General features: G+C 37.7%; 1 protein-coding gene across 2 annotated transcripts; it reads right to left on the bottom strand.

Moving 5' to 3' along the window:
• Positions 1–6,550: 6,550 nt before the first annotated feature.
• On the bottom strand, positions 6,551–24,418 carry LOC100021682 (zinc finger protein with KRAB and SCAN domains 3-like). 2 transcript variants are annotated; one of them, XM_056817473.1, is made up of 8 exons: positions 17,265–24,418; positions 16,815–17,165; positions 15,560–16,044; positions 15,107–15,257; positions 13,955–14,037; positions 13,813–13,875; positions 13,186–13,312; positions 6,551–11,445 (listed from the first exon to the last, which is right to left on the bottom strand). In XM_056817473.1, exons 3-8 carry the CDS (start codon positions 15,977–15,979, stop codon positions 10,757–10,759), a joined length of 1,533 nt encoding a protein of 510 aa, XP_056673451.1. In that variant the 5' UTR covers positions 15,980–16,044; positions 16,815–17,165; positions 17,265–24,418; the 3' UTR covers positions 6,551–10,756. The 2 variants fall into 2 exon arrangements, with proteins under 2 accessions (XP_056673451.1, XP_056673452.1); XM_056817474.1 differs by lacking the exon at positions 16,815–17,165.
• Positions 24,419–24,688: the final 270 nt, after the last annotated feature.

Genomic DNA, 24,688 nt, shown 5'->3' with positions numbered 1-24,688 from the left:
TTGATTCTGTTTGAGAAAAGATCTTCAAGAAAGAAACTTGAAACTTTTATATCCAGAGAATGAACTGTTGCAGAAAGATGCCGAAAACCTACACTTCATCAAGAAGATCAAGAATGAACTTTGGATGTGATTGATTGGACTGAACTTTTGATTGAACATTTATTGTACACATTTATGCCAAAAGGGACTGCCCCTAATTTGGCTTTCTGTCAATGCGCCTAGCAAAACATTGGTTTTGCTTTCTTTTCTTTTCTATTTCCTCTCTCACTATTCTAATTTCTCTTAGAAAATTGAATATTGTGTATATCTATAGTTAGAAGTGCATTTAGAACTACAAAATGATTATGTTAAATGATCAATGGGGAGACTAGTCTCCAAATGATCATCAGGGGGCATTGTAAACCTTAAAATTTCTTAGACTTGTGAATGTTGGAAATTTCACCATTGGAATGTAACCCCATTGGCAAGGGAGGTTCCTCCTCCTCCCCTCTTAAGATTACTTTAGGACAGAAACCTTTTGCTGAACAATGGAAAGGGCTCCAGCATAGATCAAAATTTAATTATTCCAATCTCCACCTTACTCAGGGTAACAGGATTTAGGAAGGGCTGCAGCAAAGGATCAAGATTTAATTATTTGAGAATATGACCTTCAACATACATGTGCAAAGCCACAGACCTCTGGGTGGTCCTGGGTTAAGCTAGAGACACCATTGGCACAGGGAAGACATGGACAGTGATTGGTAGATGTGAGAACTGAGGGGAGGGAACTTGGATGGTTTCCTTAAAGATAGCGGGGTCTGAGGACTAGGGTGGTTGGTTGGAGAGGTTGTGCTCTGAGAAGCTTGCTCTGAAGGAAGCTGGAGGTGGAGGCCCCTAAGACTGTTTCTCCATTTTGGTCACATGAGTGATAGGGACTGATCTCTTTTCTTTGCCTCAGCTATCTAAGGGCTTGGGCCTTTTGGCCCAGCCTAAACAGTAGGGGTATTTAAGCCCTATTCCCTTCTCTCCCCTTTCTCTCTCCCTCTCTCTCTCTATCTGTAATACCTTTCTTCCTCCTGTTTGTAATTAAACTCCATAAAAGGTTGACTGCTGACTTGAGTTTTCATTTAGGAATTACATAGCTGAATTCCTTGGCGACCTTAAATTAATATATATCAGTCTTTTAAAGTGATTTCCTTGTCACAAGTTGGTCTCATGGCTCTCTCTTCCTGGCCCTGGGACTGAAAGGAGGGCTCTCTCCCTGTCTTGGGATAGAAGTACCTATATTCCTGGATTTTCCCTACTGTGTGATCTACCTGAATTCCTGTGATCATGTCATCAAACAAAAGGATTTAAGTGGAGCAGTTTGAACTGTAAGGGGGATCTTTAGGGCATCAGCCTGAAGAGAAAGTCCCAACCAGCACTTAAGGTCAGAACCTTTTCTTCAACCCAGGCAGGGTTAATTAGCCCTCAGCCAGAGGACTCTCAACTGGAGGGCATGATGGTGAATACCCATGTGGGGCATCCTCCGAGATGGGGAGGCCTCTCTGGAAACTACTCTCTCCAGAAGCCAGGAAAAGAGTCAGCTTTTTACTCACCCAAGCAGTGGCTCCAAAGAGAGAAGATCCATGAGCAGTTTTACCAGAGTCCCCAGTCCTCTACGCTCCAGATTCAGCTGGAAGACTTCCCGGCTCAGCAAAATCAAGCCTCGGAGCTCATCGCCTCAGGCCCAGGACTCATTTCTACCAGCTGGTAAAGACAGGGAGGTAATTTTCCCTTAGGCTAAGGTTAGCCTCCACGTGGACTGGGAGGATCATAGAAGGGGAGAAAGAAAGGGAGATAAGAAAGAGACTTTTCCAAACAGGAACTTACAAGCAATGGGCTATTTAAAAGGATATCTTTTAACTGTTCTGGTAATTTCATTTATTTCACCTGCATGCCAGGGAAAAAATTCAGCTTCCTGCAACTCTTTAGCTAACATTGGAGGGGCAGCTGGGTGGCTCAGTGGACTGAAAGCCAGGCCTAGAGACGGGAGGTCCTCAGTTGAAATCTGGCCTCAGATACTTCCCAGATGTGTGGCCCTGGATGGGTCGCCTAAACCCCATTGCCTAACCATGACCAATCTGCCTTCTGACAATAGGCATCTAAATGGATAAAAACCCAAGGAACTTTAAAGAGACTGGAGGTTATATTTTTAAGGCATTTCAGACTTCAATGTTTTATAAAAATCTCTGTATTCTATTGCATTTTACTGTTTGCTTTGTTTATGGTTTAACTTTGTGATTTTAAGTTCATATATTACTGCATTCCTTATTATTCTGGTACACTGAATCATTTTATTGTACTGAGTTTTAACTACTGTTATATTCTGTTGCTTTTCCCTTATAACCATACTGAATGAACAAACATTGAGTAAGCCCATAGAAAAACAGCTTTTCTATTTTTGACTTTGTAAATTGTCACGTAGAGGATAAGAAAACTGATAATCATATAGGAAAATAAAAGGTTTGGGTTTTTTGCTAAACTTTTTGGCAGTGTTACAAAAAAAAAGATGCTATTATAGCCTAGAAGATTTGAGATTTGGGAAGGCCAAGATTCAAGGCATAAAGTTGTAATCATTTGTAGCATTTGTATAACTGATTCATGATCAGTTGATACAACATTTTATGAACAGGGGAGTCTGAAGAGTAGTTGAAATAACATCAGGAAGAAAAGCCCTTTTGTATAAATGGAGATTTTTAACCCTAGACTTCATTACCCAGAAGTCCTTGGTGTTTCCCAGAATTCCCTATAATCTCTCCTGAGTCTCCACATTGGCGAGATCACAATTCGTATTTAACTGGCAGTAATGCCTCCCAGGCTCTCCTCTCTTCCTTTACAAATGATGCAGCAAGTATAGTGGTAAACTAAGTGCAGGGATTTTAAATGGGCTAATCATGTGGTTTTTATTTTGTATCTTCTTTGTTCCTTGATTTTCTAATAATCCTTAATAAATATCATAAAATGTAATATTTTTATTATTAGAGAAATAATTTAATTTTTACAGTTATGGCGACCAGAAGGGACGAGAATTACTCTCAAATTTTTTAAAGATAGCCTAGATAAGTTTTTTTAAAGCCACGTTTCTCTTGACAAAGCTTTTCGCCCAACCCACCCACCCACCCTCACAAAGCTGCTTCTGGTTCAGCTCACTCCTGCTGCCTGCTCCTGCCTCCAGCTCCTGACCTTCTTGACCCAGATCACTCATCCAACCCCAGGTCCAGCCCCAGGACCCAGGTTGCTGGTAGCTGACCCTGTGTCTTCAGGAATCACAAACCAACTGGTAAAAACTGGGGTGTTCTTTCCTTAGGAAACAATTAGCTTCAACATGGTTGGGGACCTGGGGGGAGGGGGGAGAAGGAAGAGACTTTTCCAAACAGGAATTTGATTACAAGTATGGCGTATTCTATGAGAAAGCAATGCATTGCCTATTTCAAAGGAGGTTTTTGAAGTGCACTGATCCTTTTACTTATGTTATCTGAGATTCAGGGGAGAAATTCATCTCCCTGCAACTCTGTCATTTGGGCCTGTTCAATTTGAGATTCCTAAAACCCATGTTCTCTGCTATGGGAAATCCCACAGTACTGACAAAAGGAATCTCAATGGATAAAAAACAAAACAGAACAAAAAAACGAACTTTAAAGAGATTGGAGGTTATATTTTTAAGAGCTTTTCAGACTCCAATGTCTTATAAAAATATCTGTATTTTATTGCATTTTGCTGATTGTTTTGTTTAAGATTTAATTTTGTTGGTTCTAAATTCATATATTAATATATTCAACACTATTCTGTTACACTGAATCATTTTGATGTACTGGGTTTTAACTACTGTTATATTCTGTTGCTTTCCCCCTCTAACTATACTGAATAAACATTATTGAATAAGCCCATATATTTAAAAAAAGCCTTTTTTCTATTTTGACTTTGTAAATTGTCACATAGAGGATGGATGGACTTCATAAAAAACTGGTTACAAACTGGTATAACAACGTTTGGAAAATTTAATGAGCTAAATGTCTCAAATTTATTTTAAGGGGTTTTTAGACATGATTTTTAGATGTTTTTTTTTTTCCAACAACTCTGATCATTTTGCCTACCTCTAACAGGAAGTAAGGTTCATTTTAGTAGCTGAAGTGAAATACAGTTATAATCCCCACCTCCTGCATTTATAAAAATGTGAATGGATAGGACATCACAAAGGAGCTGGGAAGTTAATCCCAGGGCATGGTACCCCTGGATGGCTCCTAAAAAGGGAGCATCTCTCATTTATAACTCTTCAGCCCACTTTACCCTTTCACCAGAACAATCTAGATTTCTTGGTGATGTTCTAGACCCAACATCAACAGTACAGAGGTTTGTTTTTTTTCTAAACTCCTGCCACATTTTTGTAATGAGGGCAGTAATAGAATTTTTAAAAAATATCTCAGCCAAGGTTTAAATATTGCTAACCCTGAAAAAACTTGTAACAAGTATCCATTTACTTTATACGTCATAAAGCAGACTCATGGTAAATATGATAGTGGTTTTGTTTGCTATTGTCATTAAATGGGCTATTATAACTTTGGGGATTTTGATAAGTTTTGAATGTGCATTACATGGTGTACTGTTGTTCTTTATTTAAAAAAAAACTGTTACTTTGTGAAAATCATTTGCTTTGCACTCACAGTTGATCATGGCCAGGTATGAAGAAGAAATGGATCTCATTTTTTGGTGAGAAACCATTATATTCTACATTTCCTTAGCTGACACAGTTTGTCAGTGATTATAAGCTATATTTTTTATGTTTAAAACTCTTTTATTATTATATTCTTCTTGCATGTGCAATATGCTATTTCAGTTTTTCCCTCTTCTTTTGTATTTGAAGCACATGTGACCAAGTATGAAGATTTTCTTTAACTTTTTTTGACTTTGCAGTAATAGAAGCTTGATACATTTGCTATAATTTGAGACTATAAAAATGATGCCACTTATTGTTTAAAAAATGATGGAACTTTGCTTAATGATTCTGTCTGATTCCAGGACAAGAGAACACAAGAAGAGCCATTTCACAGTGCCAAAGAAGCACAAAGCTAAAATGCATAGTGCCAATAGAGCACAAGGTGAAAGAGACCAACCAATTCTAGTGGGATTGGGTAATTTTGAGCCAAGACAAGAGGACTTGAACTTGTTTGGGATTCAAGGTTGTGGATATTTAACATGTGTTAAAGGCAGGTCTTCCTTGTCCCACATTCTACCAAGTATTTCAAATTTCGCTGCTACCTGGCTCCTAAAAATTTAGTCCCTTTTCTGTCTTTCATAATGTGGCAACTTTCTTTGGTCCTGGCTACTGACAGGGTAAATGCTTAATTGCTTATATCATTTTAATTGGGCCCTGATTCAAGGACCTGTTATTAATTATTCCTTTACTTAGAATTTTTACACCTAAGATTTTGATAGTCTATATTTCATCCAGAAATTATCTTTTTTTTATTTGGATTTTTTTTATGTTTTTGATTTCTCTTGCCAATTGATTCATATACCTCATAACTCAGCCATGCATCCCTAAGTGATCCCTGTGTTTTTCAATCACCCTCTTCAGGGGGGTATGTATAAATTATTATTTTAAATTGCAAAGTTCAAATTCCTTTTGAGAGTAATTTTAGGTTAAGAAACATGTTACCTTTCCAAATCCAGAAACTGGACTGTTTGAGGAAGACACCATGATGATGCCTCCACAGACCACAAGCTATACCAGAAGATTCAGAGTGAATTTTTGGATGTGGTGATCTGAACTGTGTGCAGTTTGAATGCATTTGTTTTGTATATATACTTTTATGCCAAAGGGGACTGCCCCCAACTGGCTTTTTGTCAATGTGCCTAGCAATTATTGGTTTTGTTCTCTTTTCCTCTTATCCTCAAATTATTGTAATTTCAAAGTTGATATGTTTACAAGACCCATCAGAGAGACTAGTCTTCCTTGGGCCTCAGGTGTGAATTTCAAAACTATTCCACCCTAATCAGACCATTCTTTAGAAGATCTGATTTAGCTATTTCCTGATCAATAACAATAGAGATACTTGGAATAACAGAATAAGGTCTTGGAAACTACATTTCTCCCTCCCTTCTTAGTTTAATAAGATTAGGAAGGTCTGCATTAAACTCAAGATTTAATTATCTGAGGAGATGGCCTTCAACAGACATGTGCAAAAAAAGGACAGACCTCTGGGTGGTCCTAAGTCAAGCTTGAGCCACCATTGGCACATGTGAGATGCAGGAAGTGAGGTGGAGAACAGGCTCTGGAGTTCTCATGACTTCCTGTGGAGAGGGCTAGAATTCAGTTCAATCCTGGAGCTTGAAGGAGCCCCGCAGACAGCTTTCCTTCAGACCAGTCACGTGAATGAGAAGGACTGACCCCTTTCTTTGCCTTGGCTTTCCAAGGCCTTAACGCCCGCTTTGGCTCAGCCTGAGCCAGAGTGGTTCTGAGTTAAACTCCTTTCCTTTTCTCCCTGTAATATTTTCTTCCTCCTGTTGTAAATAAATCACCATAAAAATGTGGCAGCTGACTTGGGTATTTTATTATTTGGGATTTCTCTTGGAGACCATTTAAATTTAGATTTTTTCAGTATTCACCCTTTACACAGGGGGGAATGTATAAATGGAGATTTTTAACCCTAGACCCAGATGTCGTTGGTATTTCCCAGAATTCCCTATAATTTCTCTTGAGTCTCCACATTGGCGAGATCACAATTCGTATTTAACTGGCAATAACACCTCCCACGCTCTCCTCTCTTCCTTCGCAAATGATGCAGCAAGTATAGTGGTAAGCTAAGTATGGGAATTTTAAATGGGCTAATCAGTCATGGGCAGGTGGTTTTTATTTTGTATCTTCTTTATTCCTTGATTTTCTAATAATCCTTAATAAACATCATAAAATATAATATTTTGTGATTAGAGAAATAATTTAATTTTTATACTTTATGGAAAAATTAATAATGTCTTCTTTGTGACTCAAGAGGAGTAGTAGTAAAAGCAGGAAGAAAATTAAACTATTATGGACAATACAGCAGTGTTACTTGAATATGAAGTTTTCTGTCTTATGAAACAATACAAGGAAAATGGGGAAGCCAGGTGAATTAATGCAAAATGAAGTGAGCAGAAACAGAATGATCTAACAGTTACAGAAATATTGTAAACATAATCCATGGGGAAAGACTTAGTAACTCGGATAAAAACAATGAACCATTAGAATAAAAAACATTCATAATGAAAAATGCTATTTACCTCTAGATAGAAAATTGATGGACTCAGAGCACTGATGAACTCAAAGTATTGGCTGAAGCATTTTTTCCTCTTTCTTTTTCTTGGTTTTGTTTTCTGCTCTCTTCCCCAGAACATAGGTAACATTTTGCATGTATAAGGGGTATTTCTTGATTTTTTAATGGTTGGGGGTGGGGGGGAAGGCAGAGAATTTGGAACTGAAAATAAAAATTAAACTAATGCTATAAGGAATAAACTGATTAGAGAATATTAAATACATGACTATAAATGGAGATGTGTGACATTAATTATGAGGAAGTTCCTGATAAGCTTTCTATAGAGAAGTGAAATGCTGATTCAAAGCTGAGAAAATTAGCATTAAGTTTATATGGGAATATGGATTATTCTTATCAGAAGTTATTACTACAAAATGCACAAAATACCTGGAAGTCAGTCTAACAAAGCACATTCAATATCTATATAGATATAATTATAAAATGCTCCCCAAAGAAATATACGATTTAAATAATTAGAAGAATATTTAGTACTCATGGCTAGGCTATGCCAAAATAATAAAAATGACAATATTACAGTAGTAATTTACAAACTTAATGCCTAAACTAAACCAAACAACCAAAGATATACCTTATAGATCTAGATAAATAATAATATTTATCAAAGATCTAGACAATCAAGAAAAATATTTGGAATAAAGGAAGAATAGCATTTGCAAACATCAAGCTATATTGTAAAGGAGAATTCATCAAAAATATTTCATTCTGGTTAAGAAATAGAAAACTTGCTCAATGGGACAGATCTTACATAGAAGAATCAGAAATAACTGAACTCAATAATCCAATGTTCAAAAATATAAAAACATAGATTACCTTAGAAAGACTTTCTATTTGATAAGAATATAACAGAAACTAACTTGAAATAGTGGCAGAAATTGGGTTTACACCAACATATTATACCATTTACTACAAGAAGGTAAAAATGCATACATGAAGAATATTAAAATCATACTTTCTAAAAAATCAGAAGAGAAATGAACTATGTATCTTTCTTAAACAAAGGAATAAAGATGATTATAAAAATAGATAATTTCAGTTACAGAAACTAGAAGTTTTTTCATGAACAAAATGAATGTAACTAAGATAAGAAGGTCAAATAGTTAACTGAGAAAAGATTTCTTAATCAAATATCTTGGGCATGGGTCTAATAGCCAAAATAAATAGAGAATTAACACAAGTATATAAGACCAAAAGCCACTCCTCTGTAAATGAGAGCTGAAAGGATATGAAAAAAAAAAGAAAAATTGTAAACTATTAACATGTGAAAGAATGTCCTAAAATCTTTAATACTGAGAAAAGCAAATCAAAACAATGCAAAGGTTCCTTTCCCTCGTACCCAGGAAATTGGTAGATGATAAAATATAAGAATGGTCAGTGTTGGAAGGGATGTGAAAAGATAGGCACAGTGATATATTTTTTGATGGAGCTATGAACTATAACTATTCTGGAAATCTGCTTGGAATAATGTGGAAAAAATGACTACAACTTGCATACTTTTTGTCTCAGAAATCCCACAGAAGAAGGCCAATGACAAAAAGAAGCAACCCATAGATACCATATATTTATAGTTGTACTTTTTGTGGTAACAAAGAACTGGTAATAAAGTAGATATCCTTTGGGAATAGCTAAAGTCATTTCGGCACATGAATATAATGAAATATTTCTATGCTAAAAGAAGCATAGCTAGACTTAGGAAATGATGAAAAGTGAAGCAAAGCCAGGAAAACATTCATAATGACTACAATATAAAATAGAAAGAAAACAATTTAAATTCATAAAGGTTGGTTGACCCCCAAGAGGAGATAGAGAAGTAGGGGCCACCTTTATGGCTAGTATATATAATATTAGATTTTTCAATGTTAGTTGTTCTAAATTTTTTTTTATTTAAAGTACAGCTTTCTGGGAGGGAACTATTGAAGAGATACAGTAGGAAACATATATAACATTAAAGGATATCAACAAAAATTAATTTTAAAAAGCTGAACTATGATGGAATAAACTGATTTCTTTTTCAGGGAGGGTAGCATAGGGTCACCAGACTCAATCAGAGAAAAACTGTAGAAGAGTAAAATATTTGACTCTTGCAGTACTTTCTTGGAGATGGAGAGATTAGGACTAGATCAGAGTTCTTAACTTTTTTTGTATCATGGACCTCTTCTCAGAATAATGTTTTTTAAATGTACAAAATAAGATATATAGCATTACAAGAAAACATATAGAATAACAATTATATTAAAAAGAGCCCCAGTAATTTATGCTTGGTTCTATGTTGTTTAATGACATGAGGAAGGGGTTAGATAGAATGTATGATAAAAAGCATGATGGATTTGTAGCTCTGCTCAAATGTAAGCTACTTACTACCTGCATGACTTTGAACCTTAACATCTCTGAATCTCAGTTTTTTTCTTTTATAGAAAGAAAAAGTTGAAGTAAGTGGCCTATAATGTTCCTTCTAGCTCTAATGAATGTCTATAATGTTAATAGATAATGCAAAGATGAAAGGGATTGCTAACACAATCTAAATCTTGATCTACAAATCTTGATAGATTCTATCTACACTTAGCTAATTCTAATGAAAGGAAACATGTAAAATCAAACATTTAGGTTCAAAAATCATCTTCACAAGCACAACATGGGGAAGGCATTGCTAATTTGTTTAAAAAATATCTGGAGGTTTTGGTAGGTTTCAAGTTTAATGAATCAATATAATAAAAAGCTAATATGACCATAAGCATTTTAGAAAGGCATAGTGTCCAGAAAGCAGGTGATCCTACTATACTTTGCCTTAGTTAGAGCACAGGCCGATGTACTGTGCTTAGTCATGGATGCCATATATTAGGAAAGACATTGATAAACTAGAATGTTGAGGAGGGCAACTAAGAGGGTGAAGATAATTTCATATGAGGGTCATCCAAAGGAACTAGGTGTTGAGCTTTGAGAAAAAATATAGTTGAGTATTTTAAAAGTTTTTTTCATAGAAAATGGTCCAGGTTTATTCTATTTGGTCCATGTGTATAGCCATGGTTAGATGTTGCCAAGAGGTGGATTTTAGCCTTCATGAAAGGAAAAACTTCCTGACAATTAGAGCCATTCAACAGTGGATTCAGGAGGTAGCTGATTCTCATCGTTTGAAATCTTTAAGCAAAATCTTGATGGCCATTTTTCAGATATTTTGCAGAAGAGATTCTTTTTGAAGTATGTGGCCTCTAAGATTCTTTTAATTCTGATTCTATAATTACAGACACTTTTAAGGTGGAATTTCAAAATAATACAGTTCTGTATTTACTAAACTGGTTACATCAATAGAGACTTTTTTCTATTGCAGCATCTTTGATGTTTAATAAGGTAGGAATTCTTAAACTTAGGTTTTTTCCTGGCATGTATTCTCTTAATGTTCAACAAAACCTGTGATCCCAGTAAAATTTTTCTCATTTATATGGTTCTTGTTCTTCAAGATTTCCCCACTGTGTTTCTGTCTCTTCTTTACTTTCAAAGGCCTCACTGTGCACAGCATCATGAAAACATCTATTACCAGTGTGGATTCTCTGATGCCTGAGAAGATGTGAACTCCGCCTGAAAGCTTTTCCACATTTACTACATTGATAAGGTTTCTCCCCAGTATGGATTCTGTGATGTTCAAGAAGGCTGCAGCTCTGACTGAAAGTTTTCCCACAATCATCACATTCATAGGGTTTCTCACCTGTGTGGATTCTCTGATGTTTAATAAGATCTGAACTGTGACTGAAGGCTTTCCCACATTCTTCACACTCATAAGGTTTTTCTCCAGTATGGATTCTCTGGTGTATAACAAGAGCTGAACTCCCGATAAAGGCTTTCCCACATGCATCACACTCATAAGGTTTTTCTCCAGTGTGAATTCTCCTGTGTTTACTCAAACCTGAACTTTGAGCAAAATACTTTCCACACTCCTCACATTTATATTGTTTTCTTCTAGTAGTGTTTCTCTGTTTTTTTTCTAATCTGCTTTCTTGTTCACCAGATTTCCCACCTCTTAGATCCCTGGAAACTTCGCTGCTAAGCTGGCAAGGTAGGTGAAATTTCTTGGGAAGTTCTTGTTTTTGGATTGATTCTCTGATATCCATACTTAGTTTATTATCTGCAACAATAAATACATCATAAAATGCCAATGTGGCATATCAGAAGCAATGTCCTGTATTAGTAAGACATTTGGTCTTAGATTTGGGAGACATAAGTTTGCATATCACCTTTGCTGCTTGATTTCTTTGTTCCCTTTTCTAAGCTTCAAGTTCCTTCATGTGTAAAACAAGGATAAAAATACTTTTACTACCTAATACTGATGCAACCCCCTCACAAAATGCTGTGAGGAAAATGTTTTATAAATATGTACTTCTATAATAATAATTTAAAAATCTGTAAGAGAATGAAAATATAGATCTTTACTAAGAATTTACAGCCCTCATATCCAACTAGATTGGCGATAATGTTATGTCTTGAAAATCCTGCCTTTAAAAATATCCTTTGTTTTAGTTTCCTTCTCATATTTCATATAGACATATAGACAGACCCAGGTTCAACTGCTCATCATTTGTAGCCTAAACCAGAGGTGACAATCACACAGGCTGCAACAGTCCCCAGTACAGTCCACCAGATTAAAATGTAGTTGAGAAATATTTGATCAAATAAGTAAAAACAAAATAGAATATAGACAATGTTAATATGGGGTTTTCTAAGTCAATATGCAGAGTTCCTTCTATATGGTTTAGAGGACCTATCTTCTATTTGACACTAATGTCTTAGACTACTACAAAATTAATATCTCTAAATAACAGTTCTGACCATGTCATGTTCTCTGCTTAAGAAGCTCACTTTTTCTCCAGGATACACTCTGATTTTAAGTCTTCAGAGCTTTAAAAGTCTGTAACAATCTTGATCTAGCCTATATTATTCTTTTTCATGAATTGTATGTTCTAACCCAACTAAATGATGTCACATTTTCTGTCTTGGTTCCTTTGAAAAAGCTGTTCCCCATCTCTGGGTTGTAATCCCCACTTTCCTTCAAGGTTCAACTATGCTATGCTAATCGTCCCTTAATTTCTTGGGTCCTCTATCCCAGAAATTATTCTATTGCCTTTTATACATTTATATTTGTTTTCCTGTGTTGTTTACTCTCAATAGATTATAAACCCTATGAAAGTAGAGACAATTTTATTTGTCTTTGTATCCCCAGTATGAAGCAAAATGCCAAAATACTGATTATTAATAAATGATTGTTGAATGAAAGAAAGAAAAAGGTAAAGGAGTTAATTTTTCTGACACTGAAAAAAAGAATAGCAAAATTGGGGATTCAGGCAACCCATAAGAAAATTAAACATTTCTAATTTAGTGAAGGTCAGCACATGACATAAGTGAGGAACTATCAATTTCTACAAAAGTCAAACAATGGTAAGATGGAAATTTGTTTTGCATGATAATACACATATAATCCAGATCAAATTGCTTGCCAACTCCTGGAGGGAGTAGGGAAGGGAGAAAGGGAGACAATTTGGGGCTTAAAATTTATATGAAATAGATAAATACATACATTACAAAAAACAGTGGTTAAGAAAGAATTCCGGAGTAGAGTCAGGAGACCTGGATTCTGATTCTAGTTCTGTTACTAACTAGTTATATTATAATGACCAAGATATTTAACCTTTATGCAGCTGAATTAAATTATCTTAAGTTTCTAAAATTCTGTGCTTTGAAGCCATCTCAAATTCTCTTGTGGCAGTCCTTACAAGTGAGAGATTCTGACTTCATAAAAGGTCTCACAGCTTCTAACAATGATACAAATCAAGAAATTTAAATAAAGACTAATTCCCTGTTAAGTTCTTACCCAAGGAGATCTTGTCCTCAAAATTTTTCTGGTTTGTGCCTCTACAGAGGATCATTTCAGATAATTCCAGCTGCCCCCATTCGTCAGGAGTGAGAGACAAGGATTTACCCTCCATCTTCAATAACCCCTGAAACAAAAGGAAATCCTCACTGCTGATATCTTAGGATGTTTTGAGAGAAAAGATGGCTTAGTAATAAAGTTCCAAGTATTTTACCAAAGAGCAGAATGATAATTTTTATCAATAAAACAAAATCAATAGTCTTTAAAGGAAAAGAATGAGTAAAATATGATCTCATTACAAATGGTGAATATCTAGAACAAGTATTTCCATCTATACAATGAGGTAATATCCTACAGAGGATTTAGAAAACAAAGTATTGTAGTGTCAAGAACTGTGATCTAAGATGGAAAAATTTGTGAAGTTGAGGACAAAGATATGGACAAAAAGGAAAATAAGCCCTTATAGCAAGTCAGAATTTAAAGGATATTTAAAAGATATTTGTTCAACTGAATATTTTTAAGAATAAACTAAATAGAAAAAAGAAAGGCATTTAAGAAAGTTGGACTACTTGGTTTCGAGTTTAAAAAACATCATGATGAAGAATTTTAGGCAAATACAACACAAACCTGAATGTGTCTCACATCAGAATTTGGACTAAGTTTCCTTTCAGAGAAATGCCTGAACAAGTTCTGGAATAAAAGGAGAAGACAATACTACAATTAAGCAGCAGTCATGTCCTCTGTGAGGGCATCTGGGGCTGTAGCTCACCTGAAGCCTTGGACTAGGAAGAAAAAATGCTGTCTCCAGGTCTTTACAGGTCTCTTTGGTGAAGCAGGCAGGAACTTGGAGAGCTATGAAAAAAGAAAAGGATTCGTGACTGAAATCAGCTCTGCCTTTCCCTCACTGTAGAAAGTGAGGCTTTCCCTCACTGTAGAAACAGGAATCCTTAATCTATACATTAAATATATCCATATGGCATGTTCAAAATTGTAGAATATATTTTCAAAAGCCTGATTTCTAGTCTTATTCTTAAAGCCTAAAACAAATACATATATTTCATTTACTTTATCTTTATCACACATCTAATGCATGGTACTTTGCTTTCTAGTTGCTTTCTAGGAGAGATGGTTTTAAGGGATGGTGTAGAAATCTGGGGAAGGAGATAACAGCAATATTGAAGACATTTCCAGAAAGCTGTTACATGCTATGCTACACCACAGACATGCAATTAACAGATAATAAAAATAACAACATGCGGGGGCAGCTGGGTAGCTCAGTGGATTGAGAGCCAGGCCTAGAGATGGGAGGTCCTAGGTACAAATCTGACCTCAGACACTTCCCAGCTGTGTGACCCTGGGCAAGTCACTTGACCCCCATTGCCTAGCCCTTACCACTCTTCTGCCTTGATTGGCTCCAAGACGGAAGGTAAGGGTTTTTTACAAAAAAAAAATAACAATATGCAATAATCAGATCATCCAGTTGTAAATGCCTTAGGGAAAGAGATATCCTGAAGAGTCATTTTGCAGGAACTTTCTTCAACTATGGAGGAGGGGGTGTTTTTACTTGAGGTCACATGAAAGACATCCAGTGATTTCTATACTGTGCATAAGGTTAACTGCACATTTAGGACTACTAGAAAATTCTGACTGACATTTTCCACATCATAATTCTTATGCTATTTTATTACTGAGACTTAAAAGAATAATTTTATAATTATACATAATAATGTAATATCTAATAAAATACCATTATAGTCTCAATGCATATAGTCAGTATCTTAAGGTATTCAAGAGTAATTTACAATGAGTTTAAAGAAGTATATTTTCAATTGTGATGTTATCTTATTAATAACATTTTTTTTTTATCATAATGGCAGTTCTTTTCAGTTTTGAGGAAATCTTAGAGGACCCTTACACTCACCTCTCTTTTGGAGGGAATAGAATTCCTGAGATTCACATTTAAGCTTGGTCTCCACAGGCTGGAGCTGTATATTCCACTGGGATTCCTGGGCTGAGCTCAGAGGAGTCATCTTCTTCCAGAGCCCCTCCTTTCCCTGTATACTGGCTGGGACCTGGAGGCAAGCAATTAGGTACATTTTTGCTTTTGAGAGAATCACTGTGAGACCTGGAAATAACACCTTAGAAAAAACAGTATTGGTACAAAATAAGGCAGGAAGAGAGCCTCAGGGACACAACTCAATATAATCCTGCTACAAACAAGTTTTTCTCAAGAATAGTCGACATTATCCCACATTTTCAAGACTCTGAGGTTACCCCTCTAATCTGCCTTACTTTCCTAGAAAGCTGGTATTACTAGATTAGTATAAATCAGTAGAGTAACTCTTTTACCAACAAATCAATTTTCCTGTTTTACCTGTTGCTTTGATTCATCAAACTCTTTTTCCAAGTCTTCCAAAAGGCTCACAGCCTCCTCTCCAGTTTCTGGATGTTGGTTCAGAACCCAGGTCTGGAGTTCATCAGGAAGGATACTCAGGAATTGTTCTAGAACAAGCATTTCTAAGATCTGTTCTTTGGTACAACTTTCTGGCCTTAGCCATTGGCAGCAAAGCTCCCTTAGCTGACTCAGCGCTTCCCGGGGCCCAGGAGTCTCTTGGTAGCAAAAATTCCTGAATTGTCTAGACAATTCCCAGTTGGAGGGACTGTTTCTCTGAAGACCTGATTTCTGTACATATCTGCATTCCTTCTTCTCTTCCATTTTCACTGCCAGGAGCTCTAACTGTTCTTTAGAAATCTGGTTGTCCAAGGCTGAAGCATCCTTGGATCCTGTAGCCATTCTGAATTGGAATAGTTCAAGAGGGGGCTCACTCCAGCTGGGGTTTTTGCTTTTTCAGGAAATTCCTGAAAGATGAAAAGTATAGATTCATGAAAAAGTCTGCTAAAAGCTATATTATATACACATTAATGGAGGTCCAGTCAACAGCCAAGAACCATTGAAAGTAGCATTTTAGATGAGAAAAATAACAGGAAACATGACACAGATTTGAGGACATTTAATGAATGGCTAGATGAATAATGGCACCTTTGTTATATGTTGAAAAGGATAGAGCATAGTAAAGTTAGATTCTGAAAAAGATTAGGCTAGAACAGACACTGTTTTATGTAATGAATTAAAATGTAAGTGAATCTAAGAAGAGAGATAATAATGGAGGTGAAAGTCAACATATAATGAATCATGAACCAGAAAACAAGAGTAACATTGCTTTATATGCTTAAGGTCCAGGAGAAGTGGAAAGAAGAGTACAGAAAAGGGCTATTCCCAGGTTTGAAAAAAGATGAGCTCTGAAATGTACGTTACTAAACTGGACCCTGCTTTGAGGCAGTTTTTGTGTTTAATATACACCTAAAATCAATTATGGGTAATTCAAGTTATTTGCCATGGTACAATATGAATAAATACAAGCCAATAAATACTTTTAATGAAGAGTTTAGACCTAGGAGTAATCTTACAACAGGTTTCCACACTGTAAGTAAACCTCAAATGAAGAAACATTTAGCCAGAACAGAGGAGAAGCTAAAGGAAACGTTAAAAAAAAAAAGCACTTATGTTTTTTCAGGCTACAAGGCTCTTGGGGACCTTGGAGTGGCTCCTCCCTGCAAAAAAGGTGCACCTGCCTCAGGATACAGGTACCGAGCAAAGCCCTCAGCGCCTCCTGTGATGCTGGAAGATGGATGCCGTTCACCCGGATTTCCATCCACCAAGTTCGGAGTTGCCACTCCAGGAATGGTATCTTGGGGCTCGAAGCCGGTCCAGAAAGTAGAAGGCCCTCGGGAGAGATTAAAACACAGCGGGGTGGGGGCCCACCCCCACCCCCCATCCCCACCCTCACCCCCACCCCCAGGCGCCCCAACGTGAAAACAAAACTCCTTCCTAGCGGAGTCGGGTTCTTTTCTTTCGTCTTTCCTTCTTCCGACAGAGGGTCGGTCCCTCCGTTAGTCTCTACTCTGGGCCTGAAGGCTGGCTATGCGAATAGAGAGCCAGAGAGACCAGCTGGTTACATCACGTCCTTCCCACCCTCATCTCCCCACCCAGAGTCATCCCCTCACCCCGCCCCGCTCACCTGGCGAGCCTGTGGGTGGCCAGTGTGACCGAACAGTCCGAAAGAAGAAACGCCAAGTTGAACTACTTCACAGCCAAGACCAAACAAACTCAGACGCGGAACTCCAGGAGCTGGCTCTGCGGAGTCGAAGCAAGGGAACCACAGGCACTTCCGGACCACGATAATACCCGGTGTCTCCGTGCGTTTTTTTATCTTGACATCAAATTTAACCCGTAAGGGTTACTCCCATACAGTGCTTTCGGGGCACCCTGCTACAACCTTGAAAACGTCTTCGACTCTGGAGTGTTTTGGAGCCATGACCTCCCTGCTTGTGAGATTTAATTGTTGATTTTTTTTTAATGTAAGACTTTGCACCTCAGAAACTGGAAAACACTTAAAATGAAGGTCTAATTTATTGTTTTGTCGATTGACTAGATTTAAGAAAATGATGGAGAAAATGAATTAATAATGCAGATTAAATTTAAAACTGTGTTTTGTTCCTCACCCACCAGCACACCTTTGTCCCATTGAGGGAACAAACTATATCTTTAAATACTGAAACATTGGATCTCAGGTTGTGAGATGTAGGGAATTTTACATGCCTTTGTTTGAAAATGACAAAATTTTAGCTGAAAGTTAGGATTTTTCAGCGAGGAATCAATTCCAGTCATACAAATCTCCAGCGACTAATTGAAACAGTAAACAGGCCATCTTTTATCCAGTGGTGACCAAAAAAAAAAGGATGATGAAAAATGAAACAGCTTCACTAGAGGGCATGAGGACATGAACAGCTGATACCTGTGTTCCTTTCTTACAACTTTTGGAATCTCCTTGGGATTCAGAGGGCCAGGATTCAAATCCTGCCTCTGATGTTTTTATTACCTGTATAACTGTGAAAAAGTCACTTAATCTCTTTATGATTCAGTTGCCTTAAATGCAAAATGAGGGAGTTGAACTAGTAGGCATTTTAGTTGCCTTTTGGCTTCAGATCTATGATCCAAAAAAGCCCCCTCCCCCCATGTTCATCTAGATTTTTCCATATCTATAAAACGGTATCCCTTACACAAAAAGAATGAAGAGTCCAATAAACAAACCAAAGAGACATGGCTAAGACAGGCCAGGGGATAGTTTTATGGCCAGAGTTCATAGTAAAAGTAGAGATAGTGCATCTCAAGTTTTAGTGTTAGTGAGTTGGACGAACAGTGGATGACTGGAAGAGAGTAGAAAATGAGAAATGAAGAGGGTCCAATCAATGAGCAAGAATGAGGCATAGTAAAGAGGAAGGCAAAGAAGATGGGTCAAGGAGGAAAGTTCAACTAAAGGAAGATAGTAAAGAATCTAGTAAACTTGGATAGTGAAAAACAAGACAGGTGTTGTTTAGTTGTTTCCAATTGTGTCCCTTTGTGACCCTTTTTTGTTTTTTGGGGGCAGCTTTTGGAGTTGTTTGCTATTTCTATTCCAGCTCATTTTACAAAATGAGAAAAATGAAGCAGATAGGTTAAGTGACTCACTCAGGGCACACAGCTACTAAGTGTCTGAGAATGTATTTGAATTTAAGTCTTCTAGTTCCAAGCTCTATCCATTGCTTTTCCTAGCTAACCAAAGTTATGGTAGTGATATCTATATTGATGGGGAAAAAATATTGATGGGAAAAAAAAAGGTAAAATGGAACATGGTAGCTGTGTGGAATAAAATCAGTAGGGTATTATTCACAAGATGGAAGGTAAGGGTTTTTTTTTAGTCAATAAAATCCACTCTTTGATCAGGAATAGGGATAAAGTTCAAATATTTAGTCACCCACATAGTCAAACATATTATTCGTAACTATAGTTAGCATTAGGATTAATAGTAATAGTGATAATTTCAGATTATTGAATCCCTGTAATGTTTCAATAAAGATTAAAGTTAAGACCCTTCAGAGAAAAGAGAAGAAGCCTGTATCCCTGCATACTGCTACCAGCTGACAACTAGCAGGAACTAATCTCCCTGTAGTGAATAAAGGAAACTATTCCCCCATTCAAACCCCTATTGATTGCCTTGGTTAGTACTGCTTTTAAATAAGATAAACAAGCACCTTTTCTTTTCTTTGTTATTGATTCTCAATTGACCTGACAACCTGTTCAATGAACATTTCAAAGGCTGGAAAATGATGCCTCAATCAAAATTTTACAGCTCAAGAGATTCCCATGAGAACTTAATCCCCTATCTAAAATATTTTTTAAAATGTTTCTTTCTAAAAGACTTTGACCTTATGGAATACTATTGTGCTGAAAGGAATAATGAACTGGAGGAATATAAATTGGAACAACCACCAGGAATTGATGCAGAGTGAAAGGAGCAGAACCAGGAGAACCTTATACACAGAGACAGATACACTGTGGTACAATTGAATGTAATGGACTTCTCTACTAGCAGCAATGCAATAATCCAGGACAATTCTGAGGGACTTATAAGAAAAAAAAAAGCTATTCACATCCAGAGAAAGAACTGTAGAAATAGAAACACAGAAGAAAAACAACTGCTTGATCACATGGGTCAATGGGGATATGATTGGGGAGGTAGACTCTAGCAATCACCCTAATGAAAATATTAATAATATGGAAATAGGTCTTGATCAATGACACACGTAAAACCCAGTGGAATTACTCTTTGGCTACCATGGAAAAATATTCTAAATTAATTAAATAAAAAATTTAAGTTATTAAAAAATAAAATAAAAGACCTTGACCATGTCTAAACTCTGACTCAACTTAGAAATTGCAAACTTGAGGAATACTCTTATGGAACTGATGAGAATGTTGGGAGTGAAAGGAAGGAATAACAAGATAAAGAAAAGTATAACATCAGACAATGTAAAACACACCAGTGGTAGTGGGTGGCTAAAGAGGAGCATTGTATTTATTTTCTATAAATTCTGAATTCATCTGTATACCCCTGAACATTGCTTCTGTTACCCCATGCTGTCTGCTCTTTCTACAAAAAAAGCCACATCCTGCTAGCATCATATCAAAGTCTCCTGTCTGCTCATTAGAGTTATTAATGGGGGTGCTAGCTCCCCAAAATTCACTCCACACATTAGCTAAAGGTCTGGAACCTGTAATAAAGGAAAATGGGGAAAAATAAGAAATAGGAGAATAAGTATAATACCCAGAGCATTTTCACATGTGGGATCCCTTGAATAATTTACACCACATTCAAGATTTTTGTTGGTCCACATCCACTCAAATGATAGCCTCACTGCCTTGTTACTTTTTCTCTAATCACCCAGGTGACATCAGTAGTTAGTTAAAAAAGAGATTTAGTGAGAGATATAGCAAGAGGTATAATAAAACATTCCTGTTAGGGGCAAGCCTGATATAGGCCAATATCCTGTTAGTTCAGGTTCAGTATTAGAACTAAAGAAGGCACTCAGGCCATTAAGTGAAGGTTTGCATAGTCATATGTCAAATTCTGCTCAAGGAACCGGGATGAGAAAAATGGTTCTGGGATTACAGGAGGACCAAACCTCCAGACTGATAGACACGCAGACATCCTCTCTCTGGGTGGTGACAGAATTTATGAGTTGGGTTACATACTTTATAGGGAAAGTGACATAGGCTGAGAGATTAGGTAAGCCTTTTTCAGAAACAATGGTTAGTAATCATTTTCAAAATGGAAACAATGGATGTAGATTAACTCAGTGGTTCTAAACAGAGTTTTCTATAGGATAATAAATCACAGTTAACATGCCAATTCAACATGTCAACATTTGACTCAATGCTGTATGTTCTTCTCACAGAACTCTTGTATTATTATTATTTTCTTGGCTGGACATAGTATTTGTTTGTTTTTTTTTCATGCTAGGGAGCAGGCTACATGTCTAGCAATTTCTAAGCTTTGATTTCCCAGTGTAGCATACCAGGCATGTTAACATCTTGGAAGTATGATTGATGTATTGATATTGTATCCTGTATATTCATTTACCAGACACATGGTCAGATCACTTGATGTTCACTTGTGTATAGAAAGGGACAGTCCAAAGGACTAGCACAAAGGACAAGCAAATTCCTGGGCTGGGCGTTGACAGTCAGTGTCCTGGCTTGGACTACATTCACTTACAAAGCGCAGGTTGGATTAATATCCTCCTCTTTGATTCCATCATTGTCAATGCTACCAATGTAAAAACCTATGTCATGTTATGTATACATTAATCACCTCCCACTTGACATTCCTAAGGTCCCCAATAAAGGCTGGGGAACAAGTGCAAGCCTTCTCTTCCCTTCTCTTCTCTTACACCTCTTGCTCTCACAGTTTTTACTTTCCCTCTTGCCTCTTACAATCTTGATCTTCCTGTGGCCCATTATGTTCCTCGTGTCTGACTGACTTACGCAGCACAGCTGCCTTGCACATCTCCCATTAATCTCTTGGCTGTGTGGCCCATGGGGGATATCCCAGAGTTTTCAGCTCCACGCAGGTTCTCTTGGTCCTCATACTTATAATTTCTCCACTTGCTTTCTCTTTCTAGAGAGGTAATTACAGAGCTTGCATCTCCCCAGGTGTTTTAACTTGTGGTCTCTGAGTCTTTATTCTTGTATCTCTTGCCCTGACAGCCCTTATCTATCTCACATCCATATTCCTCTAGCCTCCATTCTCCTTCTCAGGTCACCACCCACAGATAAACTATATAGGAACCACAGGTCTGTCTCTATACCTAGAGACCTTGCAGACTGGGTGCATTAGGCATTCCACAACCTTGCTGGAATGGAAGCCCCCAATCTTCTAATGCTGTTCCCACATCTGCTCCTTTTTCATATAAATTTAACAAATGAAGATAAGGTATGTGGGTGTATGGTTTGTAGGCAGGTTCTCATCCGTTTCAGAGCAGAACCTGCCTGAATCACAATGTGGCTTCCAACCAGATCGCAGCACGATCGACATGGTCTTCACGGTGAGGCAAATGCAGGAAAAATGCCTTGAGCAGAACCTGAGTCTCTACATTGTCTTCATAGACCTGACAAAGGCGTTCGACACAGTGAACAGGGACACATTGTGGGTGATCCTTAGCAAGCTCGGTTGCTCAGCAAAATTCATCAAACTGATCCAGCTCTTTCATGTCAACATGATGGGGAAGTCCTATCTGGTGGAGAGACTTCCCATCGCTTCAATATCTCCAATGGCGTGAAACAAGGCTGTGTCCTCACTCCAGTACTTTTCAACCTATCCTTCACCCAAATATTACGACATGCTGTGATGGATCTAGACCTGGGCGTCTACATCAAATACCAACTGGATGGCTCACTATTCGACCTTCACCACCTGACTGCAAAAACAAAGACAACAGAGAGACTCATCCTGGAAGCTCTCTTCACAGAAGACTGTGCTCTCATGGCCCACCAAGAAAATCATCTTCAAACCATTGTGGACAGGTTCTCTACCACAACAAAACTGTTTGGCCTGACTATCAGCCTCAGCAAAACAGAGGTGCTGTTCCAATCTGCACCAAGGAGGCCAACTAACTAGCCATGCATTACAATCAACGGCACGCAGCTTTCTATTGTCAACACTTTCAAGTACCTGGGCAGCACCATCACCAACGATGGGTCCCTAGACCACGAGATTAATGCCAGGATCCAAAAGACCAGCCAGGCACTCGGGCGGCTGCGCTCCAAAGTCCTTCAACACAGAGGTGTTGGAACTGGCACTGCGACGAAGCTCAAAGTGTACAACGCAGTGGTCCTCAGCTCGCTCCTGTATGGTTGCGAGACATGGACATTGTACCGAAAGCACATGAAACAGCTGGAGCAATTCCACCAACGCTCTCTCTGGTCAATCATGAGGATCCGATGGCAGGACCAAATCACCAATCAGGAAGTACTCAACAGAGCCAACTCCACCAGCATCAAAGTAATGGCCCTCAAAACCCAGCTACAATGGTCTGGACACGTCATCCACATGGACCTACCGCAAATACCAAGACAGGTATTCTGTGGTGAACTGTCAGTTGGACTCAGGAAACAAGGCCAACCCAAAGAAAAGATACAAGGATCAGCTAAAGTCCAACTTGAAGTGGGCTGGCATTACACCAAAGCAACTAGAACTTGCTGCCTCTGTCAGAAGAAGCTGGTGAATCCACATTAACCATGCCGTCACCACCTTTGAAGATGAACGACATTGACGTCTTGCCGCTGTGCGTGAATGCTGACACCAGGCCACAACCGCACCTCCCGTAACAACTGGAGTCCCATGCCCCATATGCCACAAACTTTGCGCCTCAGTCTTTGGACTTCAAAGCCACATGAGGGTACATCAATAGATCATAATGCCCAAAGACAATTGTCACTGAGAGACTACCACTACTTGTATAAGGCTAGAAAGCTAAATTCTAATTCTATTTGCATGTAAATGGAGCTTTTGAAATTTACTAGTGCCTTTTTTTCAGAGTGTGTTTAGGCCTGATTCTGTTAGCATCCAATTCTTGGTTCCATAAGCCAAGCAAGTATTGACTTCTCTGTACTTATAAGTCAAATTTGTTTAATTTCTAAGTGTTCATACTATTATGTTGCTACAGGTTATGTTCTGTTATGGAGTAATGCCCTGGGGTTTGGTATGTATCTTTTCTTCCAAATTAAATCTGCAATAAGTGTTTGGTAAGGTATTTGTGCTGTCTTGCTAAGTGTGGATCTATTATGCTGTGCTAAATTCTAGTGGAATAAGTGTGAGGTTAGAGAGGGAAAAACATTTTGAAAACTTACATTTGATATAGAAATAATTATACCTAATATCAGAATACAAGGATATACATAATTATAAGTTATATTTTTTTTAGGGCAGCTGAGTCATAACAATAATAATAATAGGTCTGGGGTTAATAGTTAAGATTGATCAGTCTTAGGGAGGCTTGCTACCTCCAGGGTTCTGCCATGTGGGCTCTGGTGATTTGGGTCTTCAGAGTGATCGGTTGTTCCTAAAAGGTTCCCTGCTGTGAGTGTTCATTTCCTATGTAAATAAAAACAAAATCTCAACCCCCATGTTATTCTGGGTTTTTTGTTTGTTTGTCTATTTGTGTTTGCAAATAGGTTATTGCAATTCATGTTCAATAATTATACTAATGAATTAACTTACAAGAGATTCATTGTAACACCAACTGAAATAAAACTTGGGATGGGGTACAGTCTCTTAAATTGAAGAACCAGTTCCTATGCCTTTCCCTGATCCCCTCACCCTTAGACCCCCTGCAGGACCCCCTAGAGCCCCTGCAGTCAAGTTACTGAAGAACCAGTGACCATACCCTAGAATGTGCTAGGGACTGATAAGGACTCAAACCCCAGGACCTACCCCACCTAGGGCCTCCCAACTCTTCTGAGGAGATAAACAGAACTAGGTACCACAAGCCGACATCTGACCGCAAGGACCTAACCCTAACCAACTCTTCTGATAAGATGTCCTCTTCTGCAAATTAAACCTAC

The sequence above is a fragment of the Monodelphis domestica genome, chromosome 2 (assembly GCF_027887165.1).
Source record: "Monodelphis domestica isolate mMonDom1 chromosome 2, mMonDom1.pri, whole genome shotgun sequence".
NCBI classification, from domain to species: Eukaryota; Metazoa; Chordata; class Mammalia; order Didelphimorphia; family Didelphidae; genus Monodelphis; species Monodelphis domestica.
Note: the sequence above shows the minus strand (reverse complement) of the source record. Positions and strands in the feature narration are given on the sequence as shown.

What these genes read in the sequence shown, in the direction of transcription:
- LOC100021682 (XM_056817473.1), bottom strand. Translation starts at nt 15,979, where the DNA reads ATGGCTACAGGATCCAAGGATGCTTCAGCCTTGGACAACCAGATTTCT. An exon ending in CTATTCCCTCCAAAAGAGAG is followed by an intron (nt 14,038 to 15,106) that starts GTGAGTGTAAGG and finishes CTTTTTTCATAG; the next exon opens with CTCTCCAAGTTCCTGCCTGC. An exon ending in TGAGGACAAGATCTCCTTGG is followed by an intron (nt 11,446 to 13,185) that starts GTAAGAACTTAA and finishes TTATTGTTGCAG; the next exon opens with ATAATAAACTAAGTATGGAT.